General features: G+C 43.1%; 1 protein-coding gene across 9 annotated transcripts in view; it reads right to left on the bottom strand.

The window, feature by feature from the left end:
- The window catches only part of LOC143767365 (uncharacterized), a 307,056-nt gene that overhangs the window by 65,607 nt on the left and 224,167 nt on the right, over positions 1 to 17,282 (bottom strand). For 4 of the 9 annotated variants that reach the window (XM_077255647.1, XM_077255640.1, XM_077255641.1 and 1 more), the window contains exon 7: positions 8,762 to 10,222. The exons of 4 other annotated variants lie outside the window; for them this stretch is intronic. In XM_077255647.1, the coding sequence (XP_077111762.1) occupies positions 9,069 to 10,222 (1,154 nt within the window). In that variant the 3' untranslated portion in view covers positions 8,762 to 9,068. Of the gene's footprint in view, positions 1 to 8,761; positions 10,223 to 17,282 lie in introns of those variants that run through there. One more of the 9 variants, XM_077255648.1, reaches the window with a different exon arrangement.

Below are 17,282 nucleotides of genomic sequence, written 5' to 3'. Positions count from 1 at the left end.
TCAAGGGGTACGGTCTCCTGATCCACAGGCCCAGAGATTAAAGGTGACCCATCCACTGTTTCCATGGTAATTGGAGAGGCTCTTTGCTGAATTTTAATACCATGTTCCTTGGCAAATGCGATATCCATGAAATTGCCACCTGCACCAGAGTCAATTCATAGCTGAACTGGAAATCCACTGTCCTGAACACAGGATCTTAATAGGGAGAGAACATTGAGAGTTCTTTTCCTTCAGCTCCTTGGGGGGTGAAGTCATAGAAAGTGAATGGAATACAGCGTTTAAAGGTAGGCTACATTCAGAGATGTCAGATTCATCATCACAGTTGTCATACTCCCCTATTGCTGCTAGCACCTTGTTAGGCCGTCTAGGACACTTAGGACAATTGATCAAGAAGTGGTCAGACTGGCCGCAGTAGAAACATAGACTTTCACAAAGGCGATGCTCCCAGCGCTCATTGATCTCGCGCCTCTGAACGGAATCAATTTGCATGGGCACCTCCTCCACCTCCCGAGAGGTTTTACCTGCAGGCTCTTTGGAAGGAAGGGAAAAGTTAGAAACACGGTTATATGCAGCAAATTTCTCCTGCCTACGCTCAGTAAGGCGAATGTCTATGTGCACACAATGCTGTATAAATGTCTCTAGCTCTTGTGGTGACTCAGAGCGGGCTAGTTCATCTTTTACAATACTAGACAGACCCCTTTTAAAAATAGGCAATTGTGCATAACTGTCCCAATTGGTATCTACCGCCAATCTCCTGAATTCAGTGGCATACTCAATAACAAAACGTTTAGCCTGGCGTAAAGACAACAAAGCAGATTCAGCGGTTGCACGGCGAATAGGGTCATCAAACATTAATGCCATAGCAGTCAAGAAATCATCCAAGTCATTTAACTGTGGGTCACGAGACTCAATCATCGGATTCTCCCAGGAGAGTGCTCGTGAGGTCAGAAGCATTATTACACACAATACTTTGGATCTATCAGTAGGAAAACGGTCAGCATGCACATCAAAATATAGCATACATTGATTCACAAAGCCACGAAATTTGTCGCGATCACCATTAAATCTGAATGGGGGCAACTTAGGTGGGCTAGCTGGTGGCGGTTTCCCAGAGGGTAAAGTCACTTGTGCAGCTATTTGCGTGCTTATGTCCTGAAAAGCCCGTCCATACTGGGACTCTATGCCAGCAAGTTTGTTTTCCTGGTCTGCCATGTGGTTGCTCAAGTCCTGCAAAGTCTGTCCAAACACTTGTTGATTGAGTTCAAAGCTTCCAAACTTGTTTTGCAGACCTTCCACATCTTTCTGCAGTGATCTAATTATGGAAAACACCTGCTCTAATCTGCTTTCTGCAGTCATTGTTCCAGCAGTCTCCTTTTTTTTTTAGGATAGAGTATCCTATAATAATTATAGGGGATAACTCAGGAGACTCTTTGCGTGGAACAAGACAACTACAGGACACAGTTTTATAAGTGGTAAAGTCTATATTATCACACGGTGATTCAAACAGGTGCAGAGAGAAACTCAAGTCCACAACACTTGGTGCAAATAAAAAACGCAGCTTAGGCTACGTTCACATTAGCGTTGTGCGATGCAGCGTCGGGCGCCGATGCGTCGCCGCATGCGTCATGCACCCCTATATTTAACATGGGGGCGCATGGACATGCGTTGCATTTGCGTTTTGTGACGCATGCGTCGCACGCGTCAGGGCGCACAGGACGCAGCAAGTTGCATTTTTTGTGCGTCCAAAATCAAGCAAAAAAAGGACGCATGCGTTCACATTTGCGTTGTGCGTTGCGTCACCGACGCTGCGGCGCACACCGCAAATGTGAACGTAGCCTTAGCAGTCTTCAGAGAGAAATGCAATCAAGCAGAAAGTCTATGAAGCACAGTTATTCTTGAAGATACTTGACACGAATAAATCTTTGTCTTAGTCCAGACACAGATAGATATGCTTATAGGCAGTTCAAATCATATCATAGCTCAACCAGGGAGGCCTGGTTAATAGTTTCAGGTTATAGCAAAGCAGCAGCAGCTTACATGTCCAGCAAATGCAGATGAAGTAAACATGAGCAGCAGATGAAGGAGGATTAATGGAGACTTGTGTATGCAGCAGGAACTCAGAGCAGAGTAACAGGATCACCACACAGGTTCACAGGAGCAGGTGTATAGCCAGGGAGTAATCAGGAGGTCAGGAGCAGGATGCAAGGCAGAATACTATAGCACAGACTGAAGGCTGGGGTGGAGTTTTATAGCAGGAAGACACAGTGCACATGAGACCAAAGACGCCATCTTGGAAGAGGGCAGTAATGCACAAAAGGTAAAAAATGTTCAGAGTCCTGACAGGGACATGGCTTGGCGGAGGGTTATGGAGGGGAGATCTTGCATTTTGGACACCAGCCCCGATAGTTTTTGTATTTTTTCCGCTGGAAGGCGGCATTCCTGTTTTTTTTACGGAGTCTAGAGTAAGACCCAGATATTCTTGGATTTGGGATGGTAATAACCTGGATTTTTTTAAGTTTATCAACCAGACCAGATTTTCTAGAGAGTGCATTATTGCTTCTAGTTGTTTGCTGCAGTGTTGGGGAGAGGAGCCGATTACCAAAAGGTCGTCTAGGTATGGCACAATCAGGGTGTCCTGTTCCCTCAGGTGAGCCATTACCTCTGCGAATAGCTTGGTGAATACTCTTGGAGCTATGGCTGGAAAATTGAAAGTGGTGTAACACCCCCCTGATGTGAACTGCTATCCTGAGAAACTTTTGGTGATCTCTGTGGATAGGGATGTAATAGTAGGCGTCCTTCAGGTCCAGGACTACCATGAAACACCGAGGAAACAGCATTTTTATAGATGTCTTTATTGTTTCCATCTTGAACGCTTGGACCTCTAGGCATTTGTTTAGATTTTTCAAGTTTATGATAGTACTGTATGAGCCGTCCGGCTTTTTCCTCAGGAACAGAGGGGAATAATATCCTTGCCGTTTTTCTTGAAGGGGAACTTCTAGGAGAACCCCCTTGTTCACTAGTCCAATGACCTTGTTTTCTAATGCCAGTTGCTCCTCCCCTGAAGACCTTGGAGATGTCACCATAAAGGAGGGACGAGGGGGTTTGAGAAATGTCAGTTTTAGTACCGATTTTATTATGCTCAGGATCCATGGACTGCTGGTAATTTTCTCCTAGGCCGAGAGAAAGAGGGACAGTCTTCTCCCCCCACCTAGGGCAAACATTCATTGGGAAGGTTTTTGTTGTCACTGGGGCTCTTATTGAACAAAAGCCCTTCATTCTTGTTTCTTTTATCCTCCCACTTGTCTTGGTTTTTCCCCGGCTTCCTTCGAAAAAACCTCTTGCTCCGAAAGGGCATTCTGTAGGAATGGAAACCCAGGGAGGGGAAAGATTTCTTTTTATCCCCCGCCTTTTCTAAGATGTCATCTAAGGTGGGGCCAAATAAGAATTCGCCCTCACAGGGGATGGTACACAATTTGGATTTTGACTGTAGGTCCCCTTGCCAACACTTAAACCAGAGGGTGTGCCTAGCCGAGTTAGAGAAAACTGCCGAACTAGCAACCAGCCTGATTGAATCGGTGGAGGAGTCTGCCAAGAAGGCGGCCGCCCCCCTCATCACCGGCAAGGTGTTTAATATGGAGTCCCGGGATGATTTCCCTTTTAGCTGGCCTTCCAGTGGGTCTAACCATACCATTAATGAACGGGATGTACATGCGGCGGCAACCACCGGTTTTAGACCTCCCCGAGCTGCTTCCCAGGAACTTTTAAGAAAAGCGTCCGCCTTTTTGTCCATGGGATCTTTCAAGACCCCCATGTCCTCAAATGGGAGGGCAAATTTCTTTGATGCCTTAGCTATGGCGACATCTAGTTTAGGGGCTTTTTCCCAGAAGGAGCAAGATTCATCCTCAAAAGGGTACTTTCTTTTTGGCATTAGTAACGCTTTCCTTATGGGTTTTTTCCACTCTTTTTTGATTAGTGCGGATATTGTCTCGTTAAGGGGGAATGCTCTCTTCTTTTTTTGCTCAAGACCCCCGAACATGATGTCCTGTACCGATCTTTTTGGGTGAGGGTCCACTAGCCCCATAGTGCTTCTAATCACTTTAATGAGGCCATCTGTATCTTCCAAAGGAAAACAGCTGTGACCCTCAGAGGAAGAAGCTGATGAAGAAGAAGAGGAGTTAGATGTATCTGAGTCCACATCATCATTATCCGTAATATTAGACCCAGGAGATGGGGACCTGTGTCTGGTCTTCCTCCGCTTTTTACCACCTTTTAGGGATCTAAAAGGTGTCTTTCACCTGATTTTTTATCAGGGTTTTGAGGTCGGCTGCGAACCCGGGAAGCCCTTCGGATACTGTCTGCTGTATACACATGCTACAAAGCCTTTTCTCCCAGGCAGTCGGAAGGTCTTCTCTACAAAGGGCGCAAATCCTATGCTTAGATTTGCCTAAGCTTTTCTTCCCCTAAAGTAAGAAAGGCAAATATGTCCTTACTGTCACTGACTTACCACCTTGCGGACCCATAAATACCGGTTGGGGATGCTCTGCATCTGTCCTCCTTGTGCCGGACGCCGTACTGGACTCCTTGCTATGCAGGGACCTTTGGCGTCCTTTACCGGTGACATCTTGTTTTTGCGGCGGCCACTTTTGCTGCTACTGCGGCGATGCTGGTGGTGGTGGTGATTTTGATAGGGGTGATGACTCTAGGTCGCTCATGTTGCCTGGTTGAGCCCACAGAAGTGCCTGACCTAGGCAACTTCTCCCCTTTATGTGGCAGTGATTCCCGCCGTCTATTTAAATCTGCGCCTGCGCAGTAACACTCTGCCGCTGACCGGCGCATGCGCAGTGGCCCGTATTTGCGAGAATCGCAGCCAAATCCCGTGCACGCGCAGCTAGTTCCAAAATGGCGCTGCGCATGATGCGCGGGACGCTGCACACCGGAACCCCCGGCTTTTGCAGTGAGCAGGCTGATGCTCAGGAGGGAGAGCCGCGCCACTCCCCCCAACCAAAGAGGGACCCCCCTGGATGTTGTCACTGCTGCAGGCATCTTACCTGGGGAGGTGGCCGCGAACTCCATGCTGCCTCCTCCGCACACCCTAGAGGCCCACTAGCCCTAGCGGTGGCGCCTCGGGTCTCCACATCAGCCGAGGCAGGGGGACCCCTGCTGCCTGAGTCGGACTGATTGGCCCCGGATTCCCATGACGTCCTTCTGTCGGTAAGTCTGTAGGTCTCCCATAAAGGACATGAAACCAACTGATGCGGGAGAAAGGTACTGCCTTTTTATCTGTAGGTTTCCTGTCCTTGGTGGGCGGATCCCCCTCTCTCCGTGGTGCCGTCATGGGCGTCAGAGAAAAAGGGCAATTTGAAAATGGTGACTGCGCAGTAGCACCTATCGGTGTGTATAGATTCGATAGCTTCTATTGCACAGGCGCCATCTTGCTGTAAAAAAAAAAAAAAAAAAGATTTCCTCCTCCAACATTGTGCCACCCGCGCCTGCGCAGTTGCAGCTCTCGAAGATTGCTGATAGCTGCTATTGCGCAGGTGGCGCCATCTTGCTGGAAAAGAAAAAAAAGACTGCCTCCTCCAAGATGGCGCCACACGCGCCTGTGCGATAGAGGCTTTTGGCGATTTCGGAGAGCTGTAAATGCGCAGGCGCGGGCAGCGCCATCTTGGAGGAAGAAATCTTTTTTGTCTTTTCCAGCAAGATGGCGCCGCATGCGCCTGCGCAATAGCAGCTTTTAGTGATCTCCGAGAGCTTCTACTGAGCAGGCGGCGCCATCTTGGGGGAGGAAATCTTTATTTCCCTCTTCAGCAAGATGGCGCCGCCGGCGCCTGCGCAATAGCAGCTATCGAATCTATACACACCGATAGCTGCTACTGAGCAAGCACCATTTTCAAATTGCCTTTTGTTTTTTTTTTGTTTTCACTCAATTAAATCAGCAAAAGGGATTAAGTGCAAAGTACACATGTGATTATGCAGCAGCGCAGGTGCTATGGCCGACTCCTGCCTGCATAAGCTTTTTTTTCCTTCACTATGTACATATTAATTATGCAAACTAGGGGACAGGTCAGTGAAGGATCAGTGATCTGTCAGCAGTCTGCATTATGAATATGTAATCAGAGCCCAACATACCACAGCCCAGTCTTAGGGCACAAGAATCTCATTAAAACAAAACTAAAAATAAAGATTAAGAAACAACCATAAGACAGATTTCATCAACCAAGGTATCACTGTAAGGCCGGAGACACACTGCTGCGAGATACGGCCGAGTCTCGCTGGTTAAAAGCAAGCTGTGGCACCGTCACTCCGGAGCGGAGCGTGCAGCTCCATGTATTGCTATGCAGCTGCACGCTCCGCTCCGGAATGCAGGTGCCACAGCTTGCTTTTAACCAGCGAGACCGTATCTCGCACCAGTGTGTCTCCGGCCTAATAAGTATAAAGGCGCTGACCTGACACTGTGTGTAGGTTACTATGCATGATCCTGCTGACAGGTTCCCTTAAGTTGTTTTCCCATGAACAAAGTACATTTTAATTAATAGGTCTTGGAATAGGAATAAGTTCCACAATTAGATGTGTTAAATTTTGCCAAGATAATCTTATAAATGTGCCCCTGCTGTGTACTGTGTAATTGCCATGTCTGACTGTGCTGGAACATGGTCTGTTCACACCAGATCTCCTGAGCAAGAGAGGAAGCAAAAGAATATACAGACAGGACAGGAGGGAATCGCAGCTAATTCTTTTGAGAGCTAAAAAACATTTCCCTGCCCGTTTTTAAGCAATTCAGAGAAAAGAGGGAGACACAAAAGCGCAAATAGGGTCTTATCAAACGTTACACAAAGTTGCCCACCATGAGAACTACTCACCTGGTGAGATTGAAGGAAGGACATATATTAATGGCAGCTGCTGCAGATCCACAGGTCAGTGCAGGACCTGATTGAAACACACACTTAGGTAGGAGAAAAAAGGATCATCCCCGCGCTGATGCAAGAAGAATTCCAAAAATTGTAGAGGTTTCAACGTGGTTTATTCAAATAAACCAGGTTGAAACTTCTACAATTTTTGGAATTCTTCTTGCAGCAGCGCGGGGATGATCCTTTATTCTTCTACCTAAGTGTGCTTTTTTAAGCAATGTTTTACCTCAAAGAAAGAATTAGCTATGACCCCCTCCCGTCCTGTCTGTATACTTTTTTTGCTTCATCCCCTGCCCAGTAGATGTGTTGTGATCAGACCAAGTACCTGTACGGTCATACACAGCCATTACACAGTACACAGCAGGGGCACATTTATAACAGTATCTCAGCATAGGAACATTTTCTTTTAAACAAATCCAATTGCGCAACTTCTTATTATTAAAAGATCTATTGATTAAAATGTTGATTAAAATTAACTTTGTTCATGGGAAAAGCCCTTTAAGTGAAAAAAAACCAGAATCTTTCTGGTCCAGAAAGTCATGCCATTGAAGATCGTATAGCAGACAGTCTGCAAAAAGGGTTGATCAGACTGTCCACGCCACCAGTAAGCACAGGTTTCTTTTGTTAGTAGAAAAGGTGGTGGTGTAAGAAATTGTATTAACTATCGGGAACTTAACAAAATCACAGTAAAGAATCAGTGGCACTCAGGTACGGACACTGGGGCTGAAATTCAGCACTGGCATTTGAAATCACACAGGTCCATGTTGTCCCCGTCCCCAAGCACCAGATGGGATTTAATACTACTAATACTGTATTACCCTGGATGGAGGAAAGCAAGATCTTTGTTTATTCATCTGATACTGAACATGTATGTACTGTACTCCAAAGTCTCAAACAATTTCTTATTTGCTAAATTGAAAAATGTGCTTTTTTTCTGGTTCAAGAAGTAAAATTCCTGGGTTATATATTGTCCTCTAAAAGCTGTCCGAATGGACCTCTCAAAAGTTCAAACTATTAAGGAGTGGGTACAGCCTTGCAGCATTTCTGTGGGTTTGCAAACTATTATTGCAAATTTAAATTTTTTTCAAGATTTCCAAACCCCTGACTGACTTGACCAAGAAGGGGGCAAATGTGGTTAATTGGAAGGCTAAGACAAAATGCACCTTCGGCTGAACTTTTATTGGTTCAGCTTGATATTGAGTGTCCTTTTATTGTGGAGGCTGATGCCTCTCACTCAAATCATAAAAAGCAAAAAAAAATAAGGCTTTCACTCCTTTAGTATTAAATGAATGCACTGGTGCAAAAATGTGCTATAAATAAATAAATACATGAACTCCACTATTACTGTAAATGTTAAAACCGTATGGTACTTAGCATTTTTTTTTATCAAAGAGCACAAAAGCCATACAACCACGTCAAGGTGTTCCTAAATAAGGATGGTTCCTATCACTAATGTCATACCTTTCCATGAGCAAAGCTAGGCCTCATCTAAACGGGAAAGTGAAAGAAAACCAGGAGTAGCTCGCAATTTAAAACTTTGTCTGGGAAAAGTTATGGGTTCAACTTTGTCCATGCTCCTTCCTATTCATGAAATTTTTTTATCTGCTGAAAGAAATTATGACATTGATAATCATGAATTCTTGGCAATTAAGTGGGCCTTCGATCAACTATGAAACTTCCTCAAAGTTGCCAAACAGTAAGTCACAGTTATTATGGTATTATAAAATCTGATTTATTTAGAATCAGCTAAAAAAACCTCAACCCTAGACAAGTTAGATGGGCTTTATTTTCTATATTTTATTTTATTGTAATATTTATTGCTAAGTATTAAAAAAAGGCTTGGACTCCGGACAGACACATAAAACTACAACTTTATTAAAACAGAACTGTATCCTCATCAGAGATATTAAGTTAATTTTGGGCACCTGCACATAGAGGATACCCTAGAATTACAAGAGGTACAATGAAGAGTATAATATATGCAAATGTAAACCGTTTTATACACAATTTTTTTTGTACATTTACTTTTGAATAACAAATATCTATTACTAATTATAAACATTTTCCATTAACCAGTTGCTTTCCCTTTTTTTGTGTGACCTTAATTGTAACTGTTGCATTGTTTTCCTGAACAATATGTCAATAAAAAGATTAAAAAAGCTACCTACTTTTGTGAATTCTCTGATGTTTTCCAAGCTTTGATTTTTCTGGAAAACATTTCCCACATTCTAAACATGAATATGGTTTCTCTCCTGTATGAGTTCTCTGATGTATAATAAGTTTTGCTTTTTCTGTAAAACATTTCCCACATTCTAAACATGAATATGGTTTCTCTCCTGTATGAGTTCTCTGATGTATAATAAGTTTTGATTTTTCTGTAAAGCATTTCCCACATTCTGAACATGAATATGGCTTCTCCCCAGTGTGAATTCTCTGATGTATAACAAGATTTGATTTACCTATAAAACATTTCCCACACTCTGAACATGAAAATGGCTTCTCCCTTGTGTGAGATCTCTGATGTACAACAAGGTAGTGTTTCATCACAAAACATTTTCCACATTCTGAACATACATATGGCTTCTGCCCTGAGTGAATTTTCTGATGTACATCTAAAGATGACTTCCGGTAAAATACTTTCCCACATTCAGAACATGAAAATGGTTTTTCCCCTGTGTGAGTTCTTTCATGTGTAGCAAGAGTTGTTTTACCCATAAAACATTTTCCACATGTTGAACATGAAAATGGCTTCTCCCCTGTATGAATTCTCAGATGTGTAACCAGCTCCGATTTCTGTTTAAAACATTTCCCACAATCTAAACAGGAATACGGTTTCTCCCCCGTGTGAATTTTCAGATGTGTAACAAGATTTGTTTTCTGATTAAAACATTTCCCACATTCTGTACAGGAAAATGGCTTCTCCCCTGTGTGAATTCTTTGATGTCTTACAAGTCTTGATTTATTACTATAAGATTTTCCACATTCTGAACAGGAAAATGGTTTCTCCCCTGTGTGATTTCTCTGATGTCTGACAAGCTGCGATTTTTGATTAAAAGATTTGTCACACACTGAACATGAAAATGGTGTTTCCCATGTGTAAGCTTTTTGATGTTCAGTACCTCTGGTGTCATTTTTATGTTGCTTGATAGAAGATAGAATCTCATGAAAAGAATCAGAAGGTAGATTTTTGTTGTGAAGGGCTGGAGATAGATCTGGGATAATGGCATGCTCTTCATATGTATCTGGTGTAATATCATGATCTTCGGCTTTAATTTCTGATGTCAGGTAATCATTTGAGCTCCTAGTGAAATCATCTATCAAGAAAAAAAATATTTTTCAATAACAGAACCTTGACATTGTTGTATTATCTGTAATATGTTGTTATTTATTATATAACACTTTAGTTAAATTTTACAAAAACATATATAAATTGAGTGTTGGCAACTGTAGACCTCAAAACAGGAACTAATAGATTATAATGTTAGGTATTAGGGTGGCCTACTGTACTTTCGCTTTGCACCACCTGCTGTACATGGTCATTCTGCTGTGAAGCTGCAAGATACACTCACCGGCCACTTTATTAGGTACACCTGTCCAACTTCTTGTTAACACTTAATTTCTAATCAGCCAATCACATGGCGGCAACTCAGTGCATTTAGGCATGTAGACATGGTCAAGACAATCTCCTGCAGTTCAAACCGAGCATTAGTATGGGGAAGAAAGGTGATTTGAGTGCCTTTGAACGTGGCATGGTTGTTGGTGCCAGAAGGGCTGGTCTGAGTATTTCAGAAACTGCTGATCTACTGGGATTTTCACGCACAACCATCTCTAGGGTTTACAGAGAATGGTCCGAAAAAGAAAAAAAATCCAGTGAGCGGCAGTTCTGTGGGCGGAAATGCCTTGTTGATGCCAGAGGTCAGAGGAGAATGGGCAGACTGGTTCGAGCTGATAGAAAGGCAACAGTGACTCAAATCGCCACCCGTTACAACCAAGGTAGGCCTAAGAGCATCTCTGAACGCACAGTGCGTCGAACTTTGAGGCAGATGGGCTACAGCAGCAGAAGACCACACCGGGTACCACTCCTTTCAGCTAAGAACAGGAAACTGAGGCTACAATTTGTACAAGCTCATCGAAATTGGACAGTAGAAGATTGGAAAAACGTTGCTTGGTCTGATGAGTCTCGATTTCTGCTGCGACATTCGGATGGTAGGGTCAGAATTTGGCGTAAACAACATGAAAGCATGGATCCATCCTGCCTTGTATGGAGCATCTTTGGGATGTGCAGCCGACAAATCTGCGGCAACTGTGTGATGCCATCATGTCAATATGGACCAAAATCTCTGAGGAATGCTTCCAGCACCTTGTTGAATCTATGCCACGAAGAATTGAGGCAGTTCTGAAGGCAAAAGGGGGTCCAACCCGTTACTAGCATGGTGTACCTAATAAAGTGGCCGGTGAGTGTATGAGTGCAATACCCGGTCACCAAGTCCATTTGTGTACATGGCTGATTAGCATTAAAGCGTTGTCCCCTACTGTAAAAGATAACACAGGTCAACAAAAAAAATTTTTTTTTCTGGTGTCCAAAATATTTTAATGAATTTGGGGTATTTTTGGGGTGCTGATTCTGAATATGCTATCAGTTTTGCCAGATTGGCTCAAGTTTTTGACATTTTTGGTATCTTATTTATAGCACTTGTTGGTAAATGCGACGCATCATCTCATTAATTTCTTTGGATTAGTACTTGAACTGAGCAGTTCTCAATATAGTTTTGTGTTAATTAGTGTTCTAAAAGTTTGTTCATAGCTTGATTTTTGCACTAACTTTATGTTGTTGTCTGTTTTCCAGTGAAAAGCATGAACTCATCAAGAAGAAGTTGTCTTAACGATCCAGACTCATTCTGTTACATTTGTGGTGAATACACACTGCCAAAACATAGAAGAAACATAACAGACTTCGTAAAAAAAGTGTATTTTGCCTATTTTGGGGTTATGCTTGGGGACCAAGACAAGTTTTGGGCACCACACATAGTGTGCAAAGCATGTATCGAATTATTACGAAAATGGAGCAAAGGACAAAGAAAAAGCTTCAAATTTGGTGTTCCAATGGTGTGGAGAGAGCCAAAAAATCATCATGATGACTGTTATTTCTGTGCAGTGTAAGTGCAAGGATTCAATAAGCATAAGAAACGAAAATGGGAGTAACATGGAATCTGCAAGAAGGCCTGTCCCTCATTGTGAAGATGTGCCTGTACCTGTGTTTACCATAAATAACAGTCATCATGATGATTTTTTGTGGTGCCCAAAACTTGTCTTGGCCCCCAAGCATAACCCCAAAATAGGCAAAATACACTTTTTTTACGAAGTCTGTTATGTTTCTTCTATGTTTTGGCAGTGTGTATTCACCACAAATGTAACAGAATGAGTCTGGATCGTTAAGACAACTTCTTCTTGATGAGTTCATGCTTTTCACTGGAAAACAGACAACAACATAAAGTTAGTGCAAAAATCAAGCTATGAACAAACTTTTAGAACACTAATTAACACAAAACTATATTGAGAACTGCTCAGTTCAAGTACTAATCCAAAGAAATTAATGAGATGATGCGTCGCATTTACCAACAAGTGCTATAAATAAGATACCAAAAATCTCAAAAACTTGAGCCAATCTGGCAAAACTGATGACATATTCAGAATCAGCACCCCAAAAATACCCTAAATTCGATTAAATATCTTTGGCACCAAAAATGCTGTTGACCAGTGTAATGTTAATTGGCCCAAAGTACAGTAACAAAAACAAAAAATTATACTCCACTCCTGAATGGATGCAGTCCCCACACTTGGTCGCAGTCTCGTCACGCTTTACTCTGATATTGATGCACAGATACCAGCAGGGAATGCAGATTAAAATGCAGATGGGCATCACTAGTCTAGCAGGTGAACATACAGTGGGTACAGAAACTATTCAGACGCCTTTACATTTTTCACTCTTTGTTTCATTGCAGCCATTTGATAAATTAAAAAAAGTTCATTTTTTCACATTAATGTACACTCTGCACCCCATCTTAACTGAACCCCCCCCCCCAGAAATGTAGACATTTTTGCAAATGTAATGAAAAATAAAAACTGAAATATCACATGGTCATAAGTATTCAGACCCTTTGCTCAGTATTGAGTAGAAGCACCCTGATGTGTTTAATTAAACTGATAGGACTTGATTTGGAAAGGCACACACACCTGTCTATATAAGACCTCGCAGCTCACAGGGCATGTCAGACCAAATGAGAATCAAGAGGACAAAGTAACTGGCCAAGGTGCTCAGAGACATAATTGTGGCAAGGCACAGATCTGGCCAAGGTTACAACAGAATTTCTGCAGTGCTCAAGGTTCCTAAGAGCACAGTGGCCACCATAATCCTTAAATGGAAGAAGTTTGGAACCACCAGAAGTCTTCCTAGACCTGGCCGTCCAGCCAAACTGAGCAATTGTGGGAAAAGAGCCTTGGTGAGAGATCTTCAGGCAAGACATATGAAAGCCCACGTAGAGTTTGCTAAATAACAGATGAAGGACTCCCAGACTATGAGAAATAAGATTCTCTGGTCTGATGAGATGATGATAGACCTTTTGGTGATAATTCTAAGCGGTATGTGTGGAGAAAACCAGGCACCGCTCATCACCTGCCCAATACAATCCCAACAGTGAAACATGATGGTGGCAGCATCATGCTATGGGGGTGTTTTTCAGCTGCAGGGACAGGACAACTGGTTGCCATTGAAGGAAACCTGAATGCAGCCAAGTACAGAGATATCCTGGATGAAAACCTCTTCCAGAGTGCTCTGGACCTCAGACTTGGCCGAAGGTTCACCTTCCAACAAGACAATGACCCTAAGCACACGGCTAAAATAACAAAGGAGTGGCTTCAGAACAACTCTGTGACCATTCTTGAGTGGCGCAACCAGAGCCCTGACCAAAACACAATTGAACATCTCTGGAGAGACCTGAAAATGGCTGTCCACCAATGTTCACCATTCAACCTGACCGAGCTGGAGAGGATCTGCAAGGAAGAATGGCAGAGCATCCTCAAATCCAGGTGTGAAAAACTTGTTGCATAATTCCCAAGAAGATTCGTGGCTGTACAAGCTCAAAAAAGTGCTTCTACTCAATACTCAGCAAAGGGTCTGAATACTTATGACTATGTGATAGTTCTAGGGTTTTTTTTAATAAATTTGCAAAAATTACTACATTTCTGTTTTTTTCAGTCAAGATGGGGTGCATAGTGTACATTTATGTGAAAAAAAAAATGAACTTTTTTGAATTTACCAAATGGCTGCAATGAAACAAGGAGTGAAAAATTTAAAGGGGTCTGAAAACTTTCCGTACCCACTGTACATTCATATTTTGTGTGGAAAAGGGCGGCACATCTATGAAAATCATCAAGCTTTGCTGACTATTAGTGTTGAGCGATACCGTCCGATACTTGAAAGTATCGGTATCGGATAGTATCGGCCGATACCCGAAAAGTATCGGATATCGCCGATACCGATACCCGATACCAATACAAGTCAATGGGACACCAAGTATCGGAAGGTATCCTGATGGTTCCCAGGGTCTGAAGGAGAGGAAACTCTCCTTCAGGCCCTGGGATCCATATTAATGTGTAAAATAAAGACCGCCACGCGACCAATCACAAGCCGCGACATCATTCTCAGGTCCTAAATTCCTAATACCAATCAGAAGCCGTGACGTCATGGAAGGCCCTAAACGTGCTCATTTTAAGCAAAGAAGGCTGCCGGTTAACAGCGGTAAGGTGCAGGGGCCTCCGGAGAGGTGAGTATATCAATATTTTTTATTTTAATTCTTTATTTTACACATTAATATGGATCCGATACCAATTCCCGATACCACAAAAGTATCGGAACTCGGTATCGGAATTCCGATACCGCAAGTATCGGCCGATACCCGATACTTGCGGTATCGGAATGCTCAACACTACTGACTATCCATAACATTAAAAACCAAGAACTGGGGACGGCATATTCACTCTTCCTAACTCATGATGTACATATACATCATGTGAGGGAAGACATTCTTGCTATTTTCCATAGATTTAAGCCATTCACTTAACGTCATCGCAATAGTATTGTGGAAACAAAGGAGAGATGACTGCTGTTACTGCCCTTTTGCCAAATAGAGCGGTGCCATCCTCTGGCCCTCTGTGATTGGCCATTTAACATGACTGATCAATCACAGCTCTGCAACAGCAAAGAGGCCATCTTTCCTGCTTATTCCAATCTCTATGCATTGCATATGGCTTAGTATGGCAATCGTCTGAGTGGTGGGATTGTGAATGGTGCTGCTAAATTCTACAGAAGAAAAAACACAGTAAACAAACAATAACAAAACTAACCCCTTTCTCCTATCTTGGTAAAGATGAGTGAATCTTTCGACAATACAATTTGCCAGCTTCACCAAATTTTCTCAAGAGATTCAATTTATGGAGAGTAAAAAATGTCCCAAAGCCTCCAATCGCCCTAGAGAACATGTATGAAGCTATTCTCATTTCCTCATGCACTAGTTTTCCTCACTGTTCTGCTGTCAGACAGAATCTGTACAATTTTAACAGTGTTTTACTGCCTTCTCTCCCTTTCTCTATGGCTAAGCTGTGTCTTCTCGCTATCCAGATTCACCACAAAATGGTTGCTGCATTCACTGCTTCTGCTTTTATGCAGGCTATAATAGTCACTCCTGATTTGCTGTGCTATAGCATTGGATGGGATAGCTGCAAGGCATTATGGGGAAATCTGCCAGAGGTCTTATGATCCGTGTCTGGCTGATGCAATGTTATGCAATGTGTGAAATGGTGGTGGCCATTTTAGACAAAGCACACAAACTGAATTGCAAGTTTTACAAATTAGCTGGATTCAACTAATTCCTAAAAATTAAAAACATTTTATTTGCACTGAATTAAATTTACTCATTTATAAGTGCGGACATTCTTATTTATTGCCTGCGATTTCATATCCTTGTTATCATTACTTCTGTGATCACTCACTAGCACCCCTCAATCGTGAACATCCCTCCTATATTTACGGCATCTCAATTGCCACCGCCACTGTGGACACATTAGTTAAAAACAATTTGGTCATTCAAACTAATCTTTATTAGTGATGAGCGAGTGTACTCGTTGCCTGGGTTTTCCCGAGCACGCTCGGGTGACCTCCGAGTATTTCTTATAGTTCGGAGATTTTGTTTTCCTCGCAGCAGCTGAATGATTTACAGCTACTAACCTGCTTGATTAAATGTGGGGATTCCCTAGCAACCAGGCAACCTCCACATGTACTTATGCTGGCTATCAGTTGTACATCATTCAGCTGCGGCGATGAAAACTAAATCTCCGAGCACTAAAAAGTACTCGGAGGACCCTGTTATGACCCCAATGGCGAGGGTCTCAGAGGAACGTGGAAGTCTGCAGAATACAAAAATCCAGCTCATAGGGCAGTGGTAACTGGGTTGACCATATATCTACCCCTAACGCCAACACTAGAAGTAGCCGGGGATCATTCCTACGTTGATTCTAGATGACACGCGCCAGCCGGAGAATCTAGCTACCCCTAGTAGAGGAAAACACAGACCTTTCTTGCCTCCAGAGAAGGGGACCCCAAAGCTGGATAGAAGCCCCCCACAAATAATGACGGTGAGGTAAGAGGAAATGACAAACACAGAAATGAACCAGGTTTAGCACAGAGAGGCCCGCTTACTGATAGCAGAATAAAGAAAGGTAACTTATATGGTCAACAAAAACCCTATCAAAATCCACACTGGAAATTCAAGAACCCCCGAACCGTCTAACGGTCCGGGGGGAGAACACCAGCCCCCTAGAGCTTCCAGCAAAGGTCAGGATATAGATTTGGAACAAGCTGGACAAAAATACAAAACCAAAACAAATAGCAAAAAGCAAAAGGCAGACTTAGCTGATATAACTGGAACCAGGATCAGTAGACAAGAGCACAGCAGACTAGCTCTGATAACTACGTTGCCAGGCATTGAACTGAAGGTCCAGGGAGCTTATATAGCAACACCCCTAACTAACGACCCAGGTGCGGATAAAAGGAATGACAGAAAAACCAGAGTCAAAAAACTAGTAACCACTAGAGGGAGCAAAAAGCAAATTCACAACAGTACGCCCCCCTTAGTGAGGGGTCACCGAACCCTCACCACGACCACCAGGGCGATCAGGATGAGCGGCATGAAAGGCACGAACTAAATCGGCCGCATGAACATCAGAGGCGACCACCCAGGAATTATCCTCCTGACCATAGCCCTTCCACTTGACCAGGTACTGAAGCCTCCGCCTGGAGAGGCGAGAATCCAAGATCTT

The sequence above is a fragment of the Ranitomeya variabilis genome, chromosome 4 (genome assembly GCF_051348905.1).
Source record: "Ranitomeya variabilis isolate aRanVar5 chromosome 4, aRanVar5.hap1, whole genome shotgun sequence".
In the NCBI taxonomy this organism is placed as follows: Eukaryota; Metazoa; Chordata; class Amphibia; order Anura; family Dendrobatidae; genus Ranitomeya; species Ranitomeya variabilis.
The sequence above is the reverse complement of the archived record's forward strand: the minus strand, read 5'-3'. Positions and strand labels throughout refer to the sequence as shown.